Source organism: Rousettus aegyptiacus, unplaced genomic scaffold (assembly GCF_014176215.1).
Source record: "Rousettus aegyptiacus isolate mRouAeg1 unplaced genomic scaffold, mRouAeg1.p scaffold_m13_p_16, whole genome shotgun sequence".
Taxonomy (NCBI): domain Eukaryota; kingdom Metazoa; phylum Chordata; class Mammalia; order Chiroptera; family Pteropodidae; genus Rousettus; species Rousettus aegyptiacus.
Window position 1 is genome coordinate 12562453 of NW_023416291.1, and position 16079 is coordinate 12578531.

The following is a 16079-nucleotide window of genomic DNA, read 5'->3' on the forward strand; positions in this document are numbered from 1 at the left end:
GGTCTTTGGACTTCTACCCCAAGGATGGAGAGCCAGCAGTTTGAGCGACTGACTAGAACCTCATCATGGGCTCTGGATCTCAGCTTTGCCACCTAGAAATTGTGTGGCATTCGGAAAATTACTTAACCTTTTTATGTCTGTTTCCTCAGCTAGAAAATGGAATTGAAAGTCGTTAAAAGTGGTATTTGGTGTTATCTACGATGATCATTTTTTCTATAAAAAGTAATTCCACCAATTAAGCAAAGAAAGGTGATATTTTAACTTTGGCTCATTTCTCCATAAACTTTTCAGTCTGAAAAGGAGAGTGATATTGAGGTGCAATGTTCTGAACAGAATCAATTCCCATGTTAATTTAAACTAAATGCAAGAAGAAGAATCATCACGATGCTGCAGTGAGATGTTCTGTATTTCTGCTAACACCTGGGTGACCAGCAATATCAACAATATACCAGTGACTAAAAACTATGCATATGTCCCACTCAGCACAAGCTAAATGCATTCCTAACTGATTAAAAAAAAAAAAAAAGTCTGTAGACTCACTGAATCCAAAAAAGTTTGTGGCCTCTCCAAACTCACCCAAACAGAGGAGAAGAATGAAGAAAGGGAAAATCTGAGTGGAGACAGCATTCTTAATTGATGGAGGTTCAAATATCTTACTTTTGCAAGATTTGCAAAAACATTTGACCACAACATGTTGCTAGGGCCCCTTGCAGGGTCTTTTAAGAGGCCTATGCACACGAGGGCCCTCAACTTAAGCTTTATTAGCTTCACTGTAAATCTCCAGAGTTCCAGCATTTTCCAAGCTACGTTCTAGGCACAGAAACTTTCTCTTTATTCATCCACCTCACCGCTCTGGGGACTACTAGTCCTAACTGTGAAAGAACCGTTCAGGAGACTTTGAAGTGGCAGGTAAAGGAAGAGACGCAAGTTACTCAAATACCCTCTATTCATAATAAAGGACCGATTATTTCAAAATCTAAATGAAGGGGTTTGTGTTTCTTAAATTTATAGTAAAATACTTTCAAAGTTATAAACAAGTTTTTATATATCAAGTTTTGACTTTTACTTATATCCATCCTATCTTCTGTTTATGGGTTTCAACACTACATTTTTTACTGCAGTCTGTAAAATATCTATCTCTGGCTAGTTCAGCCCTCTTCCAAGCTAAATAATCCCATTCCTAACTGCATTGTGAACATCTCTGAATGTCAACCAGCTATTAAACTTTGCTTATTCTCTTGCAAATTACTCTTCCTCCCTGGTTCCCTGTGGCCAGTACAAATATCACATTCCTTTTAACTGTCCAGACAAAAATTCTCAAGATCTCAAAATATTCTCAAGTCCTCTCTCACCCTCAACATTTTATCTGATCAGTTCTAACAACTCTGCTGCCAAAATTTTATTCTCTCTTATCACCGTGAAATCTCTTTAGCTTAATCCTGACCTTCCTCCTTTCCTGTCAGGATTACTACTGCCTCTTCAATCCTGACCTCCCTGCATTCTTCTGTGTGGGTGGCCATTCAGTCACTCTGCCCAAAACACAGGCTTCCATATTTATATCACTTTTCACATATTTCAAGCAGCAATAAAGAATATTCTAATGTCTCAATATCATGCATGGTGTAGGTGTTTGGTAAATGTTAATAAATATATAAATGTTTTGAGCCTGAATTCAATGTCTTAATTCACTTTAGATTATATAGGGAATTAATATTTTTAATTGAAGAATAAAAAGTTTAGATATACTATACAGAAAAGAAAACATGTTGGAATCTGGAATATATATATATATATCTCCAGAGTTTAAAGATAACTGTACACTCGTCCATGTATTATATTCAATGAAATAACAAGATCTTATGATTATACACATGTCAAAAGATGAAATTAGACCCTTGTCTTACAGCATGCACAAAAATCAACTCAAAATGGATTAACGACTTAAACATAAGACCTAAAACTATAAAACACCTAGGAAAAAAATAAGGAACATGTTTCATAATATTGGTCTTAACAATCATTTCATAGACATTACATTAAAGCAACAAAAACAAAAATAAACAAGTATGACTACATCAAACTAAAAAGCTTCAGCATAGTTAAGGGAACAGTATTGTGAAAAGGCAACATATAGCATAAGAGAAAACATTTGAAAACCATGTATCTGATGAGGGGTTAATCTCCAAAACATGTAAGGAATTCCTGTAACTCAATACAAGACTCCAGGGAGTCTTAATATTTTGCAACTGTTATTTGATACCTATCAGTTATCAATATCACTGTATTGGAACAGCTATCTCTTTTGGTCCCTTCATCCTTAATTTCACTTGCAATTAATAACTACAAAAATAGTAGATAGATCTATGTACACCTTGGGATTCTTTCCCTTGTCTCTTAGTTTAGTTAATGAAGAATGGTATGTATACCCTTAAAGTGCCATGTTCATTCTTGGCTGGAGTAGTTGTACTCCTTGAAATGTAGGTAGAATTAACAGCAATTGATTGTTTTCTTCTAGAAGAGAGTAGATATTATACAAAAATCAATTAAATTTTAAAATTATAAGATAACAATCCGATCATTAATTTCTGTCTCATTAAAAAAAAAATTCCTATTTTATCCTGTTCTTTAAATTAGGTAGCTTTGTGATATGAATAGCCTTTAACTATGTATATTAATAACTTTTAGATTTTTGGTACTAAGAGAAAATTGTAAAAATCTAGGTTGGTATTTTATTTTATAAAAATTTAAACAAGTTAAAGTACTCTTTTTCAAAAAGTATAACCTGTGTGTCTCCTTTTCTTGATATTTTATATGTCAAAAATTGTCTTTGGCCTTGTGAAAATGGGATAGTATACAATATAATAGAGAAGCAGATCTCAAGTCTTATCAAGCTAAAGATACTAGGTTGGTTTGAAATTTAATAATAGGGCTGCCTCATAGCCTTTTAAAAGCCATTTAATAATAGAATGAGATAATAAGTCTATTTTTTCCCAGAAGATCTCTTTAAAATTCCTACAACCATAAAAATAGCGCTGATAAAAAAAAAAAAATGTAGACATGCTGATCTCATTTCAAGGAATAATTTAAGCATAACTTGACTTCAAAATGGCCTACAATATGACTTTGACATGAATCACAAGATCATAGGGATTTTTAAGGGAAATCTGTTTCAAAATAGTCCAAGCAATTTGGCACCATCATTAAACATATCTAAAGGTAATTAAGCTTCATTGATGAAGTGATAAACCCAAACTCTTGAGACACAGAAACCAGGGAGCTCTGAAGAGCTCCTCTTGTTTGCTCCTTTCTTCAGAAAATTCTGGCCAATGCACATGATTCCAACTAAAGCTTAATGATATCACATAGTAGGTTCTTTCTTTCACTTTCCCTTCTTTCTCTTATCTTTCTTTCCTCCCTCCCTCCCTTTTTCTTTCCGTTCCTCCTTCCTTCCTCTTTTCTGTCTTTCTTTCTTTCCTCACTTCTCCTCGTTCTTTTATTTTGCTATAATATGCTATTATATATCTATAATATATAAAATATATAAGCATTGTAATATCACAAAAATCCATATTTTATACTATTCACAACTGATTTTCAAAGAAAATAAAATGTACTGAGTTATATTGGAGGGTGGAATTTTGGTCTTTATTTCAGGGTTTTAGTTTTGTTACTGTTCTCACTGCTGTATAAGCTCTCTGTTGTGGTGGGGGTTCTATTTGTTGCATTTAATTTAAATAATGAATAAGTATGAAAAATTAACTTAATGGGTCTGGGGGCACTCAAAGTTAAATGAAAGTGATTTCATTTGTCAGTATGAGACATGACAACATTAGTTCTGCTCAGTTACTTGTATCAATAGCAAGACATTAGCCTCAGATTTGGTAAATCTGCCTGCTATTGTTTGCAAAGCTGCCTCTCCAAATATAGCAGGCGTTATTAATCAAATGTGAATAGACACGATTTACTAATGGTAAGAAGGAAAATAAATGTAGACTATAATGAAATAACTCACCAGTGAAATACCAAGGCTTGGCCAATCTTACTTGCATCATTACCTTGCAAAATGTTGTCTATAATTCAGCTAAACATTTAAATCAGTAACCATGAGTCTTAAATAAATTTATCTGCAATTCAATATATATAAATACAAGTTATATAAGCAAGTAGAACATTTGATTGATGACCACCTACAACTTTTAACTGTTTTATTTCACAAATAAGTAAACCAAAGCTCAGAGAGATTATTAACTTGGTCAAAGTCAAAGAAGTTAATGGTAAGGCCCCCAAAATTCAGACAAGTTTTCAATTTCTATTACAACATACAGTTGGTGATCTAATCTATAAACGCTTACTTTATCTGAATTCAAATCATAACTTTAAACGTATTTTTAAAATATATAAATTATTATTTAATGTATAAGCATGATATGTATTATAAACACACATATACACACATTAAATACATGTGTAGCCTAGGGAAAAAGTCAGTATGCAATAGAATTTAGTATCTTTACATTAATTCTTGGCTGTTAGGATATCTAGTTTTTTCTCCTTAGGTCTTCAAAGAGAGGAACCAGTCTCTCTAAAAACTACTATGTCAAAAATTCTCTAGTTTATGAGTTATACCATAGTTCTATAACATAAAAATCTTGCTTTTCTCTCTACTGCTTGTTATTTATTATCAAAAATAAAAAAAGATTTCTTCATATATCCTGTTATAGTTTGAATTGTGCCCTCCCAAAAGATATCTTAGAATCTGACCTTATTCAGAAATAAGGTCTTTACAGATGTAACCAAGTTGAAATCAGGCCATTAGGGTGGGTCCCAATCCAGTATAACTGGTGTCCTTAAAAGGGAAATTTGGACACAGAGGCAGATATACACACAGAGAAGATGATGTAAAGACACATAGGGGAACAGCTGTGAAGATGCGGGATCGGGGTGATGCATCAACAAATCAAAGGAAACAAAAGATTGCTGGCCATGTCTCAGAGCTAGGAGACAACGAAAGATTCCTCCATTGGTTCTATGGGGGAGGTTGGCTCTGCTATTGCTTTGATTTCAGACTTCAGCTTTCAGACCGTGAGACAACATATTTCCATTGTTTAAGACACCCAGTTTTTGGTGCTTTGTTACAGCAGCTCTAGGAAAATGACATTTACCTCAAACCGAACTAATTAGGAGAAATTTTGTTTGCTTTTCTAAATTTCTTTCTTTTAGTTGAGAGTTTCTTCCTTTCCAATTGGAGAAACAGAAACTAAATGCACTGTATTCAACCTAGTTCAACACAGACTATTTTTCAGACAGTACTTTGGAAAAAACAGCAAACTGTAAATGGTTCTGTTGTTTCAAGAAATGAATATGAAGTAAACGACCACTTAGATAATAATTTCTCTTGGTTTGGTGGAAATATTTTAAGGATCATCACCAAATATTTGAATGCACATTTAAAGATAAATTCCTATTACTTTGGGTCCAATGGACTATCTGGTTTGATGAAAGGTCTATCCATCTATGGCTGTAACCCAAGACTATCTTTTTCTCCCATTTCCTCATTCTATCAGACACTAAGTACTTGCATATGATGATTTTTCCAAAATGCCTCTCTAAATCATCTTTCCTCTAAATCTGGCTACTTCTTTCATTCAAGATTGCTTTGTTTCTTAATAGGCTCTTAGCTGATTGCTTTTCTCCAATTCTAACAGCCCTGATAAAACTTACAGATCCATTTTGCTATAGCAAAGGCCACATGTATAACCCTTATTGTTCATTCTAGGTGTTTTACATACTCCAATTCACTTAATCAGGAAGACAGCAACGTTGTTTAGAAAGGTTAAATTACAGACTTAAGGTCATATATAAAAAGTGGCGAAGCTGCAATTCTATCCTGTTCTACTCCAAAATATATAAACGTTTTACTATATCATAAAAGTCTCTCCATATTGGCCATTAGAAAGAAAACAGTTGTCAGATAGCTTTTAAGTATTTTTGCTTCTTTATTACTTGTTGATACTCTGATTTTGATCATTTTTAAAACCATTACATGTTATGCTCCAACTACTGATAGGCATTAGACCAATTCATGTAATTTTTATTTCAATTATTTCATTTCATATAATTTTAGTTAAGAGGATCTGTGCTACAATTTCAGATAGTCGATAAGAGATACCAAAGATAATAAAATTACACATCAGAATGATTATGACTATACTTAAACTTGCACATTAGCTGGTTGTACATACACAATCAGTATGTATAACCTTAGAAAATGTTTTATTTTGTAATTTACAAATTTTCAGATGATTCTAAAGCAGAATAGAGATTTCATTTTAACTTTTTAAAACCTGTAACCTACATATTGTGACCATGGCCACAAAATAACATGCTAGAATGAATCTTTAGATGTATCTGTGTATGTTTTGCATGTGTGTGTCAATACACCGATCAAGAAGAATTTGATGATAAAGTAACTTGGCTCCCTAGGAAGATGGGTACTAGTAGGATGATCATAGTATTTATCATTCAAACAGGAAGACTTCGGGGGACGGGGGGAAAGTAGCAGATGGTATTTTTAACAAGGATGCTGGTACACAGGCATAATATGGGACTTTGGTGCTAAATAGGGGCAGACACTCACCCTAAATATGCATAAAATTGGATATAACAGTAAGCTCAAAAAAGTAAGATGCAAAGAATATTGTAAAATATATGTTATTAAGAAATGGCAAGGAATTACGTAGAATGGCAATAAATTCAATGCCATATTGTTCATTCTGGACCCCATTCAGGTATGTATATGAAAACTTACATGTTTTTCCTGGAAAAAATATTTCTCACAACTGAGTACATCAAAATACTCTCTCATCTTCTATCTAATACACCTTCTTCACATAGGTAAGGGGGTGAATCTCTTAATAGTTACCCCTAAGTCAGAGAAATGGCATGAGTCCACCTCTGGGCTTTGGTTTCTCAAGGCAGGTACATAATGAACATGTCTTATTTTCTTTTTTTTCTAATTCAAACAGTAACACAATTAGTAGCTATTAGCCACACCTGATACTACTTAATAAAGCTAATATTCATTTTGCATATTCATTTATAGTTCAGTTCAGGTGACACATTTATAAATTATTGCCCAGAAACACAGCAGTGAATAGTCCTTTTTTGTAGTATTTAGAGTTATTAGTTTCAATTGTGCCATCTTCATCTTTATGTAACTGCAAATGATAAATTCTGCCAGTAGCCGAGATTTTTAAAGGCGTACACACTAATATAATTTGCCCATTTAAAAAAGAATACTATGTCCTACCTTTCAAGTGAGGACTGTGTACATGCATTCTCTGTAGATGTAGATTTATTGGAACAAATTCTAATGTTTTCTCTCCTTTGCTGCTGCTTGATTTGAAAGAGGACCCTGGGTGGAAAAAAACTGAACATTATTAGTAAATATATAATGAGTGTGTGTATGTGTGTGTGTGCCTGCATGTATGCTGAAAAGTAAATCTGACATAGAAAAATGTTATAAAAAATTCAGAAAGAGAAACATAACTGTACGAGTTTGTTTTCTTCTTAGAAATGTAATATTTTGAAAAACTTGGTTATGTTTATAATAATACCATGAGATAAAATAGTGCAATTTTTTCTTTGTTATTTTTCACGCCAAGATGGTAGAGATAGAAATAAAAGGTATTTTTTTTAATCTTGGCTTTTCTATGTCCATAAAATGTTTATTATTGTTTTCACATAACATACGTGAAGGGCAATTAAGTTTGAATATGCAAACTTATCGTTCTCACACCTGTTTCCTTGCTTAGTTCTGTCAGAATGTCTTGGTACATATTCACCATTTGATCACAGTGAGTGAGGACGTTTTTCCGCAAATTGTCCCAGTGTGGAGAAAGTTCGCCAAGTTCTTTCAGCTCCTGGTTTCTGTTAAGAATGGAAAAGAGGATAAAATATTTATTTTGATCTTAAATCCATAGACAATGAGTTGCTTAATCAGGATTGCCAAAGTAATCAGAAATTGATTCACCATCCCTTTCAGGAAAGCTCTGTGCACTTTTTATGGGAGAAAAAAAAAAAAACATTTTAATGCAAAGAAAGATATAAATAGGTTAGGCCATACAAACATTAAAAGTTCTTTATGTCAAAGAGAAAAAAATATATAAATGAAATTCATTAATAAAAATTTCACGGATAGCAGACTTAGTATCCATAATACGTATAATGACCATTAGTTAAAAAACAAACATTAAACCTCAACAAAAAAATGTCTAAGTTCTAGCCTTTGGCCATCCAAAATGAAATAATGTGGAGAGAGTTATCTGACTATGTCTGAGGTAACACAAGATATTCGAGTAATCTAGTTTATGTATCATAGAAATATATATATTACATAGTATATATGTTAAAATATATATATTTTAAACTCATAAATGGTATGATCAGGTGTGATATTATTGGCTTCAGTTTCTCCCAAGAGAATAGTTTAATACTGCATATGTCTTGTCTCTTCTTTAACAAAAAGAAGAGCTAATCATGCCATTTAGGTTTTAATTACTAACTTTTATCTAATGCTCTACCCTTTAGCCAAGTTAATTTAAATCATCAGAATGCCTTTTTAAATTATAATGATAAATGATTTAATATGCTGCTTGGTTAGAGTTCTTATTCATTTCTGTAACCTTTTACCAACAACATTTTCATGAGTCTAATTTAACCAGCAATAATGAACCTTCTTTGCTATTTTGGCTATGGAACATGCTAAATACCAAGCTAATAAATTCGGAAGATGTAGAATCTTTAACATCCTGTTAAAGATTCGATTCAAGAGTAATGGATGGCGTACAAAAATGTGACTTGCTTTTGAATGTTTGTAGCTGCATTTGTTTTATTTCAATGGGAATGCAATCTAGTATTGCTATATCTTTCATCCGAGGTCTTTCAATCTTTTGTGAACATTAATCTCATTCTCAACTTTTCCATAGATTAGCTTTCATCACACAACATTTATGGGAGAAGTAATTAATCAATAGACAATGAGAATAAAGAAAGTTCATGTTCAAAGCAGGGGTAGAATGGGAAGTTGAAAAATCGGTGAGTCTGTGTGCACTCAGATGGCAAGGTGTGTAGACTCAGGACAAAATCACAAGAACCAAATCAAACAAATAACTCCCCAAACATGAGATATCCAAGTCTGGGAGAATAATTAGGCCAAACCTGAGATGGATAATAGTATAATATATCAGCTTATCATGTAAGGTTTTAGGCTGTATTTCCAATAGACACTTATAATAGAAATATTAGTTAAGCATTCCTGTTGAATACTAATAGATGCACTGATAGATGTTTAATACTAATAGGTTTACAATTTCTATTGTCTCTGAATCTATATTAGAAATAATAATTAAAAGAGAGATGGTGATAGTGAGGGCCCTGGCCACATCGTGGGACCCTGGGGTGGTGTACTCCTCTTTGACCAAGAGAAGCCTGGCAACGTGTGATCAGAAAAGTTTAATGTTCTGTGGAGAGTGACTTGAGATAAACTGGGATAAGTCCATGAACTGCTGTTGAAAATTTACCACACTCTTCCATTTTGTCAAAATTTACATATAGGGACACATATACACAGATAAAACCTGGTGTTTACTGCCCGTTTGTTCTAAGAGAGGGCGTTAAAAAGGTACACATTCTGAAAGAGACAAATAACCAACATGAGGTATCTTTGTATCGAAAAAGTTCAAATATAGGGGAACTACAGAATAAAGGTAGAATAAACCAAAGTAGAGTGATGAAGAAGTTATAAAACAAAGTGGGGCAGAGTAAGAAAGTAATTATAAGTTTTTAAAAAAATGAAAGAAATTCATTACATTAATACATTAAGATAGATGAAGAGAGAAGATAATTGGATGCATCCAAATGAGTACACTTTTCCACTGGGAAGGTTAGGGCTGTTTATGTTATATTTTAATTGGTTACTCAATGAACAAAACCTTTGGAGTTTAGGGGTCTTGCTTTGTATGTCAATCCAGGTTCTCTAGAAGGCAGAGCCTGAAACTCAGCAATCCCAGGTAAGCATAAAAGAGGTAAGAAGAGAAATGCCGCAGGAAGAAGAGGAAGCGGACATGAGGTGGTCCGTTACGGAGCTGGGCAGAACTTCACGAGAAAACACGGCTGGGGACAAGGTCCTGTGGAACGGCTGTAGAGAAGTCCCATGGAATCTTTGTAACTTGGAACAGTTCGTTAGATGGATGAAGAGAGATTCACGTGCCAGTTCCTTACCATCTTCTATATTTCACTGGTAAAGATTCACCCTATGGAACATTATCTCCTTTGTACTTCTGGTTGCATAACTGGTCTCCTTTGGGCAGCCACTGGGGAAGCAAACTCTCAGTGGAGACAGAACTTTCCTGGGACTGGTCTGATATGACACAGGTGCCAAGGCCACGATGGATCTTTCTGTGGTAGATGCCTTTGGGGCCTGCCACCACCTGGTCTTCATCTTGACAGAGGTAGATATATGTGGTGGTGTTAAGGGATAAGGTGATAATAGTGGCATTATCTGGGGCTCTCCAATGAATAAGTGGTTAAACCATAAACACATGTTAGGGTTGGGCCAGTATAAAAAAGCACGTAAACTGGCCCTGGGCCAGGCTCCCCCTTGCACAACTCAGATGCACTTGCAATATTTTCTGATATCCAGATGGCGTATAAAACAACATCATTCATATCTTCCCCAAGAGGGAAGTTCAAATGCAGTCTTTGAAAGCGGCGGCCAGCTGTAATTCCCCAAAGACTTAAAGAGGTAGTGAACCAAGCTACAATATGCAATACTCCAGCTGATCCTTGGGGCCTTAATTGATATTCATGACGAATTTCCTCTACCACTCATTCCAGATTTTCTTCATATTCCACTGGCACTTCAGCTAGTCTGGGGTACTGCTTTGTGGGGTTACCAAAACCTTAGTCCCTAAGGATTAGGCTCTTAGTTTCTTTGCTCTCATGGAATCCTGGTTGCTGTAAGTTCCCATGTAATTTCACATCTGGCCATGGAGCACCTCTGAATTCCAGACATACTTCTTTTTGGTCGGATTGTGAAACAGTAGCTCTATGTTCTCATGCCAATGAGCGTGGTATCTCTTACTATCTTTGCTGGTCCATTGAAGTGAGGAATGCGTGGTAACCCAGTCCCATGTGAGTAATCATAGCTTCTAGTTAGTGTGACCGTTAATGGGTCCCCTGAGAGAACTGCCGAAACCCATCCCCTAAGAATGAGGACTTTAACTGGAGAAGTCTAAGGTCATAAAAAAGGAAGCACGAACCCACAACTGGGACACCGTGACTGATGTAACAGAGGCCCACCTTTACTTTCATGGCTGTGTATTCTAGCTGCGGTGGGCACAACATCCTACAACAGTCATTGGTTTAGCATACGAACTTTATCCTGGAAGATGGTGCCCCAATCCTGAGGTTTTCCCTCAGATGAGCATTTCATGATTCACAGTACTCTGCTGCCCTATCGAGTCTGTGGCTTTCATATGGGGCGGAGCATGCAGTGGTCACGAGCTCTTGTCATACCTCCCTTGATGTATTATGTGTGCTTTTTTTTGGAGCAAAGCTGTGTGGGACACCATGTCATTGGATCAGGCATTCCATAAGCCATCAGATGTGGGTGCCAGCAGCGGCACTGTGAGGAGAAAAGGCAAACACATTTTTGGGCTACGTTGTACCCATTTAGGATGAATTGCTGCCCTCTCTGACCTGAAGGGATCCAACTTAAGACACTCGCCACTAGCAAGTTGTCAGGTTTCCCCCAAGGAATGGTGCTGTGTCAGTCTACTTCTGGCATTTCACATTTAGCAGTGACAGGAGCTATATCAGCCTTGGATGGGGAGGCCATGTCCTAGGTCCATCCATTGCCCTCATGTCTGACACCAAGGCCATTCTCTTCATGGATCTATTGCACAAACTCTGAGGTAATTAAGAACAAAGCCTGGCTAATACCCACAGGCAGGTAATAATGTCCATCTGGTTGTAAAGAGCCTTCTCTAGGATTTGCTGGGCATGGCTCTAAGGTATAAAGGCATTTTACGCTCACTTCTCCAAGTTCATCCACATATCCCTTTCCCAGGCCCCTGGTGACCAATGTTCTAGTCTTATTTCTTCCAGGCCCTTGAGGCCATTCACTCTGCCAATACTCGATATCTGTGCCTCGGGTCATTTCTCCTTCTAAATGAAAAACAATTATCCTGTTTGGCAGCTCCGTCCACCTAACACCTCAGGCTGAACCATCTTTATAAGATTTTAAGTCTTTTCCTCTTTCTATAAATTAATCATATGAAAAATTCTGTGAGGCTATGGATGTGAAAGGCGAGTAAAGACACAAAGTCAGCGACATGAGACTCTGGGACATCTCTTCAGGGTATATGATGATGCACACGTGCTCGCGCGCACACGCACACACGCATTCATACCTTCCAGATCTGCTTGAGTCCAATTCCATATGTGGCACTCCCATCTAACAAAACACTACTCCTCCACCATGCAGTGACATCAAGCCAGTACCCGGTTCATAACGGAGAGCTCTAGTTACAGAGTCACTTTGTGCCCCATCCTCAGGGCTTCAGTCTCTACTAGGGCCCAATATCATACCAGGGTCTATCTTTTTTGACAAGTGGTTCTCTGATACAGGAGGCACCAGTACACTTCAGAACCCTACACGTCTGCACTGAAACTTTCCTACTTGGATTTCTAGAATATCCCACATGGCGCACTATTTCTCGCCATGAATACTTTCGTCCTCGGTGAATGTCCTCGGTCATGTACCCAAAGGCTTGCAACGCAGTCGGGATCTTCTGTCCCTCTTGCTGTGTTCCCTTTGACACACTCACTGTGCTTCTCCAGTGATGGCTTAACATATTATATTTACATATTCGTGGCTGGTTAAGCACTAGACAAAAAGTCTTAATGATATGTGCATCATAAATATAGTTCAATAACAATAATTATTTATATGCAGAGATGAAAAAGGTCTTTTTGTGTATGTGTTAAATTACTGATTTCCCCAATTATTTGTCATATGTTAGAGATGGTGTAACCATATGTACCAGTTTACACCTTATTCCACTGTAATTATTAGCACTTCCTCCATTCTCGAAATATCCTATTTGATTATTCAAGTTATAAGATACCAGACTTAATATATCTTTTTTTGATATTGTTAAGGAAAACAACAACTATGAACTCACAGAATGTTATACTTCGAAAGAAGTTTGGAGAATAATCTGAAGCCTCTAGTTTCACAGATGAGGGTGTCTAAATGAAACTGCTTGTTAGTTTCAGAGTCACTAAAATCCCACAAAGCTTTCTGAGGATAATCCCCATATCTACTCTTTCCTCACTCCATATGATTCTCCACCGTGCAGAAAAGAAACACAAAACAAACAAACAAAAAAACAACAGAGCACCCTGTTTATGGAAGGTACTTAAAGAACTTATGTTGAATTAGTGGAGGTCAGAAACTTGGCCACTGATTTCCAGAATGAACGTTTGTAAACCTTCATGTACTTTTAACACTAAACCTGAGCAAAAGATAAATTACATTTTGAGATGTTTACTTTTGAATCTTTTAGTTGGAATGACACAGCTACTAGACATGCAGTGCATTGTAAATGATGTTCTCTAAAAAATGTTCAAGTACACAGTGGTGTCCAGTATTATGAGGCTCATAGATGTGGCCCCTGTGGTCCAGTCTGCACGTCACCACATTTATTTAAACAGTCGTCTGACATCGGTGTTATATTTAAATAATTGCACATCTTACTAAGCCTTTGGCATGAATGGCCAAGTAGATGAGAGGGGTAAATACGTTTTTAATCCATAGAAAAATAGTTAAAAAAATATTCCTTCTCCATCTATAAATACTGTCATTCTACTCACAGTAACAACAGCTTCTGCTTTCAAAAGATGTCTCCTTCAATTGCTGCCTTACAACAAAAATTTCTTTCTGTAAAATTCACTGCCAGGCTAAACACACACTATCTCTTATGAATTCATTTCTTACTCACTAGAGTTCTAGCGCTGAAACCAATCTTCTAGCCTCTTTCCAACTCCTTTTAATTTTCCAAGAGCCCAACAGATAGATAAAAGAAATTGGGAAAAAAGGACTGAATGTTCACATTATTAAGCTTAGGCTGCTTACACAGTAGACACTTTTTTTTTTTTTTTTTTTAGTGCTTGGTGCTATCCATCCCCTTTTGCTTTGCTACCTACAAAAACAAAAGGAAAATTATATAAACTAAATCTCCAAAGGAGACAGATGATGGCCCACTTGAGAAATATCTAATGTTTTATGGATCTTGGCATTCCCATTGTAAAGTATGACATTCTTACCACTTGATGAAAAAACTTTATGGTGCAGTTTTTGTTTATATGGTTTGTTTTGTCTCACTTTGTTAAATATTTCAAAAATACATGCTTTTCCTCTTCAGTACAACTGCAAGTTACTGGAGGTCATTAAGATCTTCTGAACTTTCCACAACACAAAACACACTACTAAGTAAATAACACGTTTGAAACACAGACTATGGAATAACATAAAGAGAAAACAAGATTTAGAAAAACAAACAGATCTACGAAGAATACAGAAAAATAATTAAACACAAAATGAAGCATAGGGAACTGGAAAACAAATAGCCAAAACTGCTTTAAAGTTTTTAAGTATAATGCTTAAAGCATTGGCAAGAATAGTAAACAGATAAGTGGGTTTAAACTTTGTTCCTTATACTCCTGGGGATGTTGTGGCTACGGAGACAGGGGAGGGTGTCAAACAAAAAGGAAGCCAAGTAAATGGACAGGCATCAGGCCTTTTTCCTTACTCCAGCCACCCAACAGAGCCACCAGCCCTAAATGAATCTCTTTGATTAATACTGAAATTTGGTGTATGTTCTGTTTGGAACAAAAATGATTTCTGCTGCTGAAAACTAAAAGTAGGCTTAAGATCACTAAAATAGAACATAATAAAAAGAAGAGGAAGTTTAGCCTCTATGTAAAATGTAGTTTTAAAGTCTACTGACGATGTAGTCGGGGGAAATTCCAACATGGGAAAACTCTGCTCTGAGCCTGTGAGTGGCAGAGACTTTTATTCATGTTTTCATCCTACCATGGGAAGTGTTCAACACAGGCTGTTGACTGAATAAAAGTTTTGCTTGCAGATTATTATTCTTAGACTCTCCTAAAATTTGACATTAAGTCAAAATAAACTAATCTCGAAGTAGAATGCTGAGCTCTGCTCTAGTTAAAATGGATAGATACAACAGATAAATGAGCCATTGTTGGGTCCTCTAATGTATGATCTCAGTCTGTCATCTTGGATTGGGCAAGTCATTAGGGATAGAGAAAGATTTGAAACAATATCTTCACATGGAATTTCTTACTGTGATGGTTAACTTTATGTGTCAACTTGACTGGACTACAAACTGTGTAGATATTTGTCAATTGTTATTGTAGGTGTTTATGAGGGTGTTCTGGATGAGATTAACATTTAAAGTGGTAGGCTGAGTAAAGATTTTCTTTTGTACTTTGGGTGGGCCTCGCCCAATCACTCAACATGAAGAGAATAAAAGGCTGACCCTCCTTCAAATAACAGAGAGGGAGAGAAAGAGAGAGAGGGCCCTAACTAATATACCAACTAAACATGGGGATTTCATCACAAAGATTTCTCTCTGCTTGGTACGAAAGAGCTTGGGAGGCATGTTGAGACAAAAACATCTAGAAGATAGTTTTTCATGGCCTTTTATCCCTCCCACCACATTTTTCAAACACTCTGTTGACTACTTGAAAAGAAAAATGACTATCGAGATGCTTGCCTTGTCTAAGAGACATGCACAAGAAAGCGCTCTAGTTCTGAGGTCAAAGCTCCACATGTGAATACCTATTTTATTAAAAATCTGAGCCCAGAATAATAAACTTCAAATATCTTGGCACATAAATTCAGAAATTTTTGAAATTATGATAATTATTGTAATAAAGTGCTTCAGAATTATAGTCAATTCATTTACAAGAAGTTTGTAAAATCAAAT

General features: G+C 35.8%; 1 protein-coding gene across 7 annotated transcripts in view; it reads right to left on the bottom strand.

The window, feature by feature from the left end:
• Positions 1-16079, bottom strand: part of INPP4B (inositol polyphosphate-4-phosphatase type II B) — a 553469-nt gene that overhangs the window by 122296 nt on the left and 415094 nt on the right. For all 7 annotated transcript variants that reach the window (XM_036233518.1, XM_016123282.2, XM_036233519.1 and 4 more), the window contains 2 exons: positions 7799-7929; positions 7310-7414 (listed from right to left, as the gene is read on the bottom strand). In XM_036233518.1, coding sequence (XP_036089411.1) covers positions 7310-7414; positions 7799-7929 — 236 coding nt within the window. The remainder of the gene's footprint in view (positions 1-7309; positions 7415-7798; positions 7930-16079) is intronic.